Here is a 13,482-nt window from a genome sequence, read left to right on the forward strand (position 1 = left end):
TACAAAACTTTGATAATGTTATTGTTAGTACTTTGTTGTAGTAGTAGGAGTGTAATTACAAAGCCGAGCAGAATTGTTGCTACAATGTGTGTGTGTGTGTGCGTGCGTGCGTGCGTGTGTGCGTGCGTGTGTGCGTGCGTGCGTGCGTGCGTGCCTGCGTGCCTGCGTGTGTGTGTACAAGTAGCATTGACATGTCAAAATAATTTGTTATACAGTTTGTAAACACTAACAGAAGATTGACTTTCTTCACTTGATAGCTGCATTTGCATTACTATTGCCAGCAGTATTTTGAAATAGTTGCGTATAATGTGTAAAGAATCTAAAAAAGGAAGTACTCTGATAAAGTGGGGTCAGTGTACTCAAGAGAGTTGTCCTAATACATTATGTAAACACTGTAGATTCCCACACTGACACCTGTACTGAAAACAATGCAGGTTATTGTAGTTCATCATGTCACAGTATTGTTTTTCTGCATGCAGCATATACGTATGTGTGCAAGCAAGCATCCTGTGTACATGACGGCAAACACGAGCATCCTGGTCACGTATGTTCACTGAAGCATGTTCACTGAAGACCTGACCCCAGAAAGATATTCATACAACTAACCTTGACATGCCCGGTGTGGTCATTTTGTGTGTGTGCGTGCGTGCGTGGATTGCATGTGTGCGGGAACTAGTAGTTCACACACACATATTCTTTTTGGAGTGCAGGGCGACCCGATAGCACAATGGTTACCACATGCAAGTCCCAGGTTCCCAGGTTCGATTCCTGGGTCAGCAGGACCATTTGCTGCATGTCACTCCCCAGGTCTCTCTCCCTGGTTCCTGTCTCGGACTGTCTCTCCACTGACTATCAGGCAGAAAGGCCCCCCAAGAAATTGGAGTAACAAAAGTGAACTCAGTTCATTCTTAATCCCTCATTAATTAGTGTGTTATAGGCAACACAATATTGTGTTCGGTCAGAGAATCTTTTCTCTGACCTTTTGAGTGATGTTATCCAGGCAGAATATCATGGACATTGTAATGTCCAATTAGACCAGATTGAGATTGGTCATGCTTCACTTGACATCACAATATATGATTCGTTGTTAACCTTTTTCTGATCTCTGATTGGACAATATATTAATTATACAGGACTCACAGTACCGGTAGTGACATCACAATATGTAATAAGTAATATAAATACAAGACAGAATTCAAGAAGGGAACTTTATTAAACCCATGGATTACAAGTGTTCAAATGGAGAGTTGATGTGCTTAGACCTCCTCAGAAGCACTCTCAAGGCACCTACATGTTAGCATCATCAGTGAAGACCCCCTCCTCCTATCCCCACAGTTCCTATTGCTTGTCTCAATCTGGGGAAGAACGACTACGAGATTACACTGAACAGAACTACCAACATCGTGCCCTATGATGACAGCTGAGACGTTCCCACACTGCAGTATGACTTTGTACCCATCGCTGAGCTAGAGAATAGGGGCCCGGATGCCATTATTGATTTGATTGGAGTGTGCAGGAGTGCTGAGGAGGATCACGACTAGAACACAGCATTAGCCAGCCTTGAACTCACAACCATCGTGTCTGTAGGCAGAGGCCTATACCACTACACTACAGAGGCACCCTCCCAACATCACAATATCTAATATAAATGGTAAGACGGAAATTCATTTCCCAGCGGATTCCTCGTGACTCGTGTCACTGCAACCACACTTGCAATTCTCCAGAATTGCATCTTTCTAGTTTACTCTGATAATGCCACTTTATCTGCAATTAAATCTATGTATATTTAGTTTACTTAACACATATGAATACAAATGTCAAATCAACTTTAGTTCAGGTAGAAACTGAAGAAACAGGATGGATAGATGGATAGACAGAAAGACAGACAGACATATTATTTGTACTCACCTGTAGCTGCAACAGCCTGAACTGGGGGAGCACTCTTGTTCCCAGCTGTCGCCACCAGTTGAAGAGTGTAGAGGGATCCTGGGGTGAGAGCAGTGAAGCCTGACTGGGGAGCAGCAGTGCCCATGATGCGAGTACTGCTGCTGGCTCCGGTGCTAGCGTCCTCCAAGGTGAGCTCATACCAGTCCACATGTCCACGGGACGTCGGCCAGAAGACCCGCAGGCCAGAGGTACCGGTCGGAACCTGGGGGGAGGTGTCGAAAAGGGCCTTGACCTGGGCCTGATCCGGTTGGACATCGAGCCAGGCGGGGGCCACTGGATCTACGGTGGAGAGAGTAGTGGATGATATGGTTTGTTTACCCCCACTACCTTTTCATAGATTCCATATAGTTTCATTGTTTGACAGCACAATCGTCAGTGTATTTTGGATTCATGTCAATTTGTGTTTTCAGATATTTAACCCCTTGAACCGTCAATACTTAATAAACTTGACCTTTCACTCTGTACTTAGTCTGCTCTTTTTACCCTCTACACCAAACCTCCACCGAAAATAGCTGATCTGCAAGCTCACAACGCGAGGCGTTGTGAGCTTGTAGATCAGCTATTTTCACACAAAGATTTGGAGGACCCCCTGTAGTAACTCTGAGGACCCCCTAGAGTCCCGGACCCCCTGTTGAAGACCCCTGGATTAATGTTTGAACCAAAGTCTGACTAGCTTACTTGATCCAACAGGAGTAACAGCTGAGCTGAACCCACTTGGTCCAAGATTTACATAAAAGGCAATCTGGCTAGCCATCGTCAAAGAAAAGGGAACGCCCACTCGGGTTGTCCCTCTTCCTTCAGTAGCGTAAGCTATCATGACTCTGTCTCGAGAGAATGCATAAAAGGGTGGAGAGGTGGAGGTCAGAATGAATTTATTGGTTCCATGCATGGACTTGATAGTAGTGATACATTAAAATGATCCTTTCTACTTAATACACATGCATGAACGCCATTTCCATCTGAGCAGGATTATGCTCCTATACAGTGTACGCAACACATGTGTGCATGCGTACATGCATACAAGTGTGAGTGTGTGTGTACGGGCATGTGCGTGCGTGCATGAGTGTGTGCGTACCGTACGTGTGTGTATCCTGTCATTGTGCTCTAACAGAAGGCCAGCGATGCAGGGGCTCGATAAGATTGTTTTGGTTGCTTTAAAGAATGCAGCGTTTTCACTCGGAGACCTGCATGGATCTCAAATGAGCCTTCGCCTGCTCAGGAAACAGTAGAAACCAGTCAAAATGGAGCTGAGAGGACGGGATGGGAGGTGTGTGTGTGTGTGTGTGGGTGGGAGGGGGGGGGGCAAACCTCCCACTGCTCAAGCCGAACTACGACCTTTACTTAATAACGGCTTCCTCCCCGAGGGCCCTTCCTTGCTTCCCAAGGAATCCTACTGGCAGATCGACAAAACTCCAAGGACAATGAGTCAATGACTGATAACAATGACACAAAACCCAGGATCATCGTAAAGGCCTCTCCATACTTCGACCGAAATGTTCGGTGAGTTGTGTTTTCCGACGTGCAAATTTCCGAACTCTCGTTCGGTCCAATGCTTTTCAGAAGTCCCGAGGGATATAATTTTATGGTAGAAAAGGACCTTTTGACCGAAAACGGCGGTTTCGGTCAAAGTATGGAAGGGCCTTAAATATTGCAGACCACTCTGAGATTTTTGTTGATTCTAATGAAATGGTTCACAGCTTTAACACATTCAAACAAATGCTGTTTTTAGTCTAAAAATACGATATCGAGCTGTTGCTGCCATAAACATCATTAAAGTATTTTTCCCCCCAGCAGAGAAGTGAACAATGACCTGGCGATAACTGCAAAACACCAATGTGTCATTTTCACCATCTAGGGGTGTGTGTGTGTGTGTGTGTGTGTGTGTGTGTGTGTGTGTGTGTGTGTGTGTGTGTGTGTGTGTGTGTGTGTTCACGAATAGTGATTTTTAGTAGAATTATTCAACCTCAAAGTATTCGAATAGTCGAATATAACTGTCAAATATTAAGTAAGCAAGAGGCGAACATTGTGAAAATAGCTGATCTACATGCTCACGTTGTGAGCATGTAGATCTGCTATTTTCACAATATTTATCTGCGGAACCGAGTCACATTAAATATGTTTATTTTGGGGGTCAAGGCCTAAAAAGGTTTGAGAACCCCTGGTATAGAGCATTAACAAACTCAAGACTTCCTATCTAGCCAAGATTTATAAACTATATATTTTTTAAAGAGAAAACAATTAAAAAAATGGAAAAAAGCTAATATTCGACTTCAGTGAACGTCAAATAGTGACTATTCGAATATTTGGTGAATGCCTTAGTGTGTGTTTGTGTTTGTGTGCGTGCGTGAATGCGTGTGTGCGTGTGTGTGTGTGTGTGTGTGTGTGTGTGTGTGTGTGTGTGTGTAAAAACAACTTTGAAATTGACAAAGTCCTCCGTGTGCTTTCTCTCTCTCACTCTCGATCTAATCAAAGAAACAGCATGAAGGCCCCTTGTATCCGTTCATACAGAGAAACAATACAAGGCGGGAAACAGGGGACGGGGTGAGAGGGGAGGGGAGACGCGCCGTGGAACAAACACTTAACATTAGATGGTCGTCCACATTGTTCTTGACTTCTCATTTTTTTACAACCAAACGTGATTTGAGAGACGCAACACAAACCGTATCTCCCCCCCTCTCTTCCCCAGCACAAACGTATTCTGGCAAAGGCTTTCTTGGCAGCTCACTGAGGTTACGGCCTTGACAATGTACAAAAGGATGTACAGAGAACGATTTAATGAAAAAGGAGCAGGGGGCTTTAGTTATGTTGGCACACTATGAGTCGTGTGTGTGGACATGACACACGTAAACTTTGATGTTTCATCTCAGAATAAACAATTGCATTCTAATAAACACTGTAAAAGAGAACATGGCCTTGGCTTCAGTTGCACTTTCCTGTTTAAATAAAGGTAATATGTAGCTTAATAAATGTGTAATTATGATTGGTCAAGCTATTAATAATAAGTTCATAACACTATTGGCCTCTATTGCAGTGGTTCTCAACCTTTTCAGGCTGTGACCCCCAAAATAATCCTATTTTAACTGGGGACCCCTCCACCCTGACGAGCATTACATATTGTATAACACAGTTTTAAAATAGCAGATCTACATGCTCACAACGTCTCACAACGCAAGGCGCATGTAGATCGACTATTTTCACAATTTCTGCCTCTAATATTAGACAATTTGGCCAATGTTCAATTTGTCATTTTAGAGGTATCAAAAAGTCCTTAAATTGTCACTTTAGAAATATGGATATATATATATATATATATATACCCTCTTTACACGCTTTATGTTGGTTTGTTTACTGTTCAAGATTCAAGATTCATTTATTTTGTCCCGAAGGAAATTTGTCTTGGACATGCAGGCTGCTACATAACATACAACAGGACTTGTGTTGAGTGAGAAAACCAAGTTGCACATTAAGTTAATCATCTGGGAACCCCCCAAAATAATTTGGGGACGACCCACAGGTGAGAACCACTGCTCTATTGAACAGAACACATGTATGTTAGCCTGTATTAGGACTATATTTCACACACAAAGATTAATAAAGTTTTATCAAATATATAAAAAATGTCATGATAGAGACAGGGTAGGCTATCATACCCTCACATTAGCCTATTATAATAACTTCAGATATAATTCATAAATTAAAAATATATATAAATTGATACATTTATAATATAGGCTACCCCTCATAAAACAAAACGATTTTCATCATCAAGCATTATGTTATATCAAGGGCATGAAAATGTGTAGCATGACTTGTATAGGCTTAGCTACAATTTGGGATCACTATTGAATAACTTGATCTTCATATTTAATCTAAATTAATATAAATAATATAAATATTTCATTTAATTTGATGATCTGGGCTGGCAAGTTACACTGTTGCCCTTTTAAGTACCATATGGGCTACATTTGGCAAATTGACAAAGTGCAGAAGCCTACACGACTACACCAAGTTTACATTTAGAACGAAAATAGATGTCAGATCTGTTATTTTATTTTAATTATAAACAGAATAATTATTAGCCTATTATTATTGTTATTATTAGGCTATTATTAACATTATTAATAATATTATTTCTGATAGAAATATAATTTCTGACTCACCTGTGCGCACTGATATGTTGGCTCGCTCTCCATCCTTTTTGGACATCACCCCAAAACTGTACAAAGTCCCAGGATCCAGACCGAGGATTTCGCAGACAACATTGTCATATCCATTCTGCTGATGACAGTCTGTCACATCAGACTGAGTGTTCTCATTAAACACTGTGAAGTTACAGCCTTCGCCAGCGGTGGTCAGTTTGACAACAATAGAATCCGAGTTGGCGTTGATCTCTGTTAAATTGGCGGAGCACTTGGCAGCTTCTGTCGTCTGTATCTGAAAGGCATTTAAAATAGCGGACAGGCAAGTAAACACAATGAACGCAGTGTTGTTATTGTTAGGGAATGTGTGAAGACCTGCAGTAGCTCACCTCGTGAAAATTCCACAGTAAACCAAGTATCAAATAACGTGCTGCGCATTCGAGCATCGCGGTCGTTGATTTAAATCGGTCCGTTCGGTCAGTAACAACGGAAATTCAAGCGATTTTACCAAGTTGGTTGTCATAACTAGTTTCTGCAAAAGGTGCCTCCGAGCTGTCACATAGCTATATGTCTCTCAACTAGGCTACATAGTTCTCCCCTGGCTCAACCTCCTCAATCTAAAACATCCAACCAGAGCAGGTGCCTAATATTGACAACAGCTGATGCCGATCATGGAATGACAAGCTTACAATAACCTGCTTGTTAAAGCCCAACTATCCAGTATCCACCCTCTAAAAAAAAAGATGGTAATCAAAATGGTAAATCCTAGCTTTAATTGGTTGACAGCGTTTATCAGCTAGCCCGCATATAGGCTACTTTTCTCTCAGGGATCTATGCTATCTTAAACTTTCACTAAACTCTCTAACAGAAACAGGCAGTCTCTCTACCCTCGGCACCCCACCATGCACCCCACCCTTCTTTCCTTCCTGCCTGCCTTGGACTTTCTCTGAGGACCTTTAGCCGATCAAACATGAACCAATTAGGCCCCCATGAGCTATTGTTATAGTAGAGCAGCCTATATGAGTTATGATTTTCCCTATTTTCCCTCGGAAATAGGAAACAGCCTTAATTCCTGGGCCAAAGAACATCACTCTAATAATAGCACAGATGAACATTTTGAGGGGGGAGAATAATCTTATCGAAAAAGAATAGCCATTCATCCATTCAAAGATCCAACCAATGTTGCAATTTCGAAGAGGGGTCCCATCAAGGGAAACTCTTCAAGCACACTCAAGAGTCAAGGAACAGCTAAAAAGCCTTTATTTAAACTAGGGCTATTACATATTAAAAATCCAATAAAAGGCCACTATAACGCCTTGAGTTGCAACGCTATTTTTCATGTGAAGTAGGCCTACATAGGCCTATGTAGGTTTTCAATAAACCTAAGCCTTCATTAGATGCAAGCTTTAAAACGTTTCTAGCTGACTTTATATATTCTAATTGTATTATCATTATCATATAATAGCCTATAACAACAATCTTGAACTTCTGAATTATTGCACCATGGTCACCAAACATGTTTTTTTTTTTTTTTTTGGTCAAAATATGTTTTAAGTTCATGGTTCACCAGGAGCTTGGATGGCTCCAGGCCTAAAATAATTTATATCAATATTTTCTGAAATCTCTATGGGAAACATTTATAGGTTTTATATCTGTGGCACCACAAAATGCCAATAGAGGCCCCTCAGCATGCAATTCCAACTTGGGGATGATTGGATGTTGCATGCGTTCATGGCAACTTGATAAGGCCTTTTTACAACAAACAGTGTAGGATTTCTGGCACCCCATATGGGTGGAAGTGAAATAGCCTTTGTCTCTGGGTGTTGTTCAGAGGCCCCTCGGTGTGTGATTACAATTTGGGGCTAATCAGCTGTAAGGCATTTCTCGCAAAACATTTTAGCCAATCGTAGCCAATCAGAAAGGAAAACAAAAGATCTGACTGATACATCAAGATCACATGACTGTGTAGAGAGAATGTGCATTGATTTGTGTGAGCTTTAGACAAAATCTGTAGGAGTAGTAAGGAAAAGGAAAAATGGCGTAAAATCCTGCCAGGTGGAAGTTCTCAAATTCTGCCTGAACCCGACCCAACATTTAGGGTAGGGTAGGGCCTAAAATGTGTGTTAATTAGTCAGGCCAGGTATAGGCCTCGGGCTCAATGAAAAAATAAAATATATTATTTTATTATTTTATTACTAAATTCTTTACAAACCGGCTAGGGTCTAAAATGTATGCTAACTAGCCAGTTAAGGCCCAGTTAGGGCCCAGTTAGGGCCAGGCCTTAATTTCCAGGCCCGCTTTGGGAGTTCTCTCATGATCGAAGGAATGCAGAAGAGAAAACATTTGATTGATTGAAGAGTTATGGGCCAAAACATGAAGCGGCCTGTTATACTGTTATTAGGCCAATATGAACATTTGTGAGAAGGGGTTTCCATTTTCAAGCTGTCCACAGCTTGCCTCCAAGACACATCAATGAGAGAATTTTTACCATCTTAGTGAGCATTAGTGAAGATAGATATAAGGAGATAAGGTTGAAAAGGGGTCAAGTGTTCCTATAAGCAACATCATAACTTACCATTTGGGTGGTGGTCGGTTCTGGAGTTGTAGTTGGAGATGTAGTTGTAGTTGGAAATGTAGTTGTAGTTGGATATGTAGTTGGAAAAGTAATTGTACTTGGATATGTAGTTGGAGAAGTAGTTGTAGTTGGAGTAGTTGTACTTGGATATGTAGTTGGAGGAGTAGTTGTAGTTGGATATGTAGTTGGAGAACTAGTTGTGGTTGGAAAAGTAGTTGTAGTTGGAAATATAGTTGTAGTTGTGGTTGTAGTTGGAGACGTAGTTGTGGTTGTAGTTGGAAATGTAGTTGTACTTGGATATGTAGTTGGAGGAGTAGTTGTAGTTGGATATGTAGTTGGAGAACTAGTTGTGGTTGGAGAAGTAGTTGTAGTTGGAATTATAGTTGTAGTTGTGGTTGTAGTTGGAGACGTAGTTGTGGTTGTAGTTGGAGATGTAGTTGTACTTGGATATGTAGTTGGAGATGTAGTTGTACTTGGGTATGTAGTTGGATATGTAGTTGGAGATGTAGCTGGAGATTTAGTCGAACTTGGAGATGTAGTTGGAGATGTAGTTGTACTTGGGTATGTAGTTGGAGATGTAGTTGGAGATGTAGCTGGAGATTTAGTTGAACTTGGATATGTAGTTGGAGATGCAGTTGGAGATGTAGCTGGAGATTTAGTTGTACTTGGATATATAGTTGGAGATGCAGTTGTACTTGGAGAAGAAGTTAGAGATGCAATTGTAGTTGGAGCACCTTTTGCAGGAAGTCTTGTGGTTGTTGTGGGTGGTAATGTGGTTGTTGTACTGGTCGTTTTGGCTATGGTGCTGATGGTAGATTTTGGAGCTGTGTTTGTAGTCTGATTGGTTGTCATAGCAGTGGATATGGATGTAGTTGTACTGGGTGTGGGAGTGGCAGGTCTGGTTGTATAAGTAGTGGGAATGGCTACAGTGGTGGAAGGTGTAATTTCTCTTGTGTTGGGTGCAGCTGTGGTGATAGTGGATGTGGTGGTGGAGATAAAGGATGTGATCATGGTGGTGGGTGGAACTGTGGAAGCTGTGGTTGTTGACTTAGGGGTAATCGTGGTTGGTTCTGTGTTAGACGTTGGACCATTTGGAAGTGTAGGACTTGCTGAGGTACTTTGTGCAACTGTATACATTGTAGATGGGGTTACGGTAGTTGTCGATGTGGTGGGTGTAGCTTGAGGGGTTGACGGTGGGTCGACCTCAACTGTCGATTCAACTACTGACTTTGTTGTCAAAGGTTCATGAGGAGTTGTAGAGGGAGCTGGGGTTGTTGGCTGAACTGTGGTCACTGTTGGAGGGGCATGCATTGTTCTAGATGTGACCCTGTCGTCCGAAGTCAAATATGCCATATGTGTGGTGGCAGAGTTTGACTCACTACTCGAAGTAGAAAAATCAACAGAGGTTGATGAGCCAACACTGGCAGTTGCTTCCGTATCAGACATTGCCATGAACCCAGAAGTAACTACTGAATCTGTCTTGTCACTTCCATAGGGCACAGAGGAGCCAACACTGGCAGTTGCTTTTGTATCAAACATTGCCATGAACTCAGAGGTAACTTCTGAATCTGTCTTGTCACTTCCATAGGGCACAGAGGAGCCAACACTGGCAGTTGCTTTTGTATCAGACATTGCCATGAACTCAGAAGTAACTACTGAATCTGTCCTGTCACTTCCATGGGGCACAGAGGAAACTGTTGAGGAAAACACATTCACAGCAGAGGGTGAATTTGACACCAGCGTATCTCCATCAGAGGCGGTGGAAACTTCTTGAAGCACGGATGGTGTCTTGGCCAGGGTCCCCGGTTGAAGTTTGTGTCTGGTCGAAATGCTTACTGATTCCTCGGTAGACGAGTCAGTGGAGCTGCTGGACGAGACGGTATGAGACAGAGCTGAGCTGGACCAGACAGTATGGCTGCTGTTCAACGCTAATAACTCAGTGACAGAGGTTGAGACGTTTGGAACGAAATCTGACGTTGCCGTCCTTCTAGTCCGTGTCTTAGCGATCTCATTTATGAAAGTTGCTGTATTGTTTGGAGTTGTGTGGTCAGTAGTGATCTCATTTATGAAAGTTGCTGTATTGTTTGGAGTTGTGTGGTCAGTAGTGATCTCATTTATGAAAGTTGCTGTATTGTTTGGAGTTGTGTGGTCAGTAGTGATCTCATTTATGAAAGTTGCTGTATTGTTTGGAGTTGTCTGGTCAGTAGCAATCTCATTTATGAAAGTTGCTGTGTTGTTTGGAGTTGTCTGGTCAGTAGCGATCTCATTTATGAAAGTTGCTGTGTTGTTTGGAGTTGTCTGGTCATGTGATGTGGACACTTGTTGTGGTGTCCCAAGGGTCTTTACTGTATTTGACAGCTGTTCATCAGTGTCAGTAACGGCAGGAGTTCTCATGACAGGGTTGGTGCTGGTGAACCACAGGGGCTTATGGGTGGATGGATACAATGTGGTTGAAAAGGGCGTTGTGCCTAGAAAACAAAGGGAAATGCATAATGAATAAGAGAAAACATACAGGAAACACAGATGAAACAAAATATTACTTTGTATGTCAAATCTCTCACTTCAAATAATTATTATCACATTTGTATAAGCTGTAACAACATAACTGACTTTATAATTCTAGTAATCTTGCATTGAAAATGTGTATCTGTCTGTTTTGAAAGGCTGCCAACTGAAATTAATATTTTAGAAAGAATAGGGTTAATTTGTTTGTTTTCTGAAAAGAAACATGTTGTTGTTATTGTGTGTTGAAATGAAACTTAAATTTGTGTTGCCCCGCTGAGATGTGTTGAGATAGAGAAGGATGTACTGTACCCTTATTCGCAGTTACCTGTCCACAACTCTTTTCACAACAGCAGGAAATCCTGTTTTGTCCTGCATTCTATTCTGTTCTATTCTATTCTGTTCCGTTCTGTTCTGTTCTGGTCTGTTCTGTTCTGTTCTGTTCTTCATTCTGACATAATCTCATGGATGAGTTGAAAATGTACACAATAAGAACCAGAAATATGTCCTCCTGACTGACTGAGTCACTCTGAAAATGTGAAAATGGATTTGGGTACATTTTACGCTCTCAGGGTTAAATGAACTCTCTGCCTTTTACTTGTGGATTCTTGAAGTGTGTGTATTGTTTCACTAACATAACATGTCAACACCTTCTGTCAAATTGTTGGCAAACCTCTGGACCAAAAGGGCTCTCTTTCAGTCACCTTTTGTGACCAACTTTGGCAGGAAGAACACTGCTGACGTTTTTCCTGTCTGAGTGAGTGGGCCGATAGGGCACCGACAACAGCGTGCAAGGAAGTAGGACCAAGAATGTCATCCTCTGCTGTGTAAACCCAAAGATGACTGAGAATGTCATCCTCTGCTGTGTGTAAACCCAATGATACTGGGAGGCATTCAACAGTCCACATGCAGGCTGAACAGTCAGTCATTTCATTCTTCAGTAATCTGTCAATTTAAAGTTATACCATGTAACTTCTTTTATAAAACAAATCTAAAAATTGTCCTAACTGTTAAATCGCTAAAGTTTTAGAACACCCATTCCGTTATTTTCAGCTTCTGAAGCCTTCTCTTTATATGTTTTCTATGATTTATATGTTTTTCTACAATCACATCGCAGATCATACACACATGATACACTACCGGCCAATTACAGTGCATCTTGCGTCTTTTCAGGAAATAGCTTGCTTCAACAGCTTTGTTTACGCTGGTCTAGAAGTCTAGCATGTAGCTCCCCAACCTCTGCTCGTAGAGGGACACTGGAGACCTCATTGAAAGCGTCTCGGCGAGGCGAGGCGGACGCGGTGGTCTGACGGCCCGGTCCGCGGCGAAAAACGGCCGAAAAAAGCAGACGCGACCGCAGTTTGCTATACTGCTACAGACCACTAGTTGAGCAACTTACACAGTATAGCTTTAAGTGTCTGAACTGAGATCACAGGGAGACTTGAATTCATGGAGATTTATTTCGTTTTTGTCGCATTCCTCTAAGCCAATCATTTGATGACCACCAGTGATTCCGGTAGGAGACACAAAGAGTCAACTTTGTGTCTCCACCGGATACATTTAGGGTATTTATTATTATGATCAAATTATTGGCTCAGGAATTTGACAAAAACAAAACAATATCCATGAGTTCAAGTCTGCATGGAGTGAGTAATCGATAGAAAAAAAGTCATTTTGGGGATGAATCTATCTATCCCTTTGTACCTAATAAAGGCATACAGTAGCCTATAGGCCCACATTGACGGCATGTTAGTGACTCATGGTCAACAACACACACACACACACACACACACACACACACACACACACTCAGTCACTCAGTCACTCACTCACAGTCACAGCTCACCTGTGCTGGGACACAGAGACCTCATGACGTGGTATTTCCCCCCAGAGTCCACGTCGTACCTGGTCCAGTTAGAATACCTGGGGTCTCCTCGGATCACCAGTCTTATGCCTTGTTTCTTCAGGTACATGTGCGCCCCCGCCAGCCCGAACGTCCCCCTCGCGTCGTAGCAGCGCCACGCAGGTGCGTCCGAGCACTCGTCCAGGGACACGAGGCGCGCGTGGCGAGGCAGCGAGCTGCTGGGATTGGCCCACAGGCACGTGGAGGTTTGCGCGTGGCGCAGCTTGGCGTCGCTCGTCCAGCGCCACTGCTGAGCGGGGTTGGTGATGTCGCACTGTCCGAGGATGACGGTCGCTTTGTGGGTTGACAGGCACAGTTTCTTCGGCGTGTGCATGATAAGGAACCCCGCTGGAAAGAGACAGTAGACACAACACTGTTTCAAAATGATTTTTTTCTCTCCCTTCAAAACTTTCTTT

The 13,482-nt window shown here is 42.5% G+C and overlaps 1 protein-coding gene across 4 annotated transcripts in view; it reads right to left on the reverse strand.

Moving 5' to 3' along the window:
• ptprbl (protein tyrosine phosphatase receptor type B, like) overlaps nt 1-13,482 on the reverse strand; it is a 41,902-nt gene that overhangs the window by 26,827 nt on the left and 1,593 nt on the right. For 3 of the 4 annotated variants that reach the window (XM_080737744.1, XM_080737743.1, XM_080737742.1), the window contains exons 2-5: nt 13,010-13,414; nt 8,662-11,129; nt 6,108-6,381; nt 1,909-2,226 (exon numbers count right to left, since the gene is read on the reverse strand). In XM_080737744.1, the coding sequence (XP_080593870.1) occupies nt 1,909-2,226; nt 6,108-6,381; nt 8,662-11,129; nt 13,010-13,400 (3,451 nt within the window). In that variant the 5' untranslated portion in view covers nt 13,401-13,414. Of the gene's footprint in view, nt 1-1,908; nt 2,227-6,107; nt 6,382-6,475; nt 6,690-8,661; nt 11,130-13,009; nt 13,415-13,482 lie in introns of those variants that run through there. The other variant, XM_080737745.1, reaches the window with a different exon arrangement.

This window comes from Nannobrachium achirus (genome assembly GCF_963921795.1).
Source record: "Nannobrachium achirus genome assembly, chromosome: 11".
NCBI classification, from domain to species: Eukaryota; Metazoa; Chordata; class Actinopteri; order Myctophiformes; family Myctophidae; genus Nannobrachium; species Nannobrachium achirus.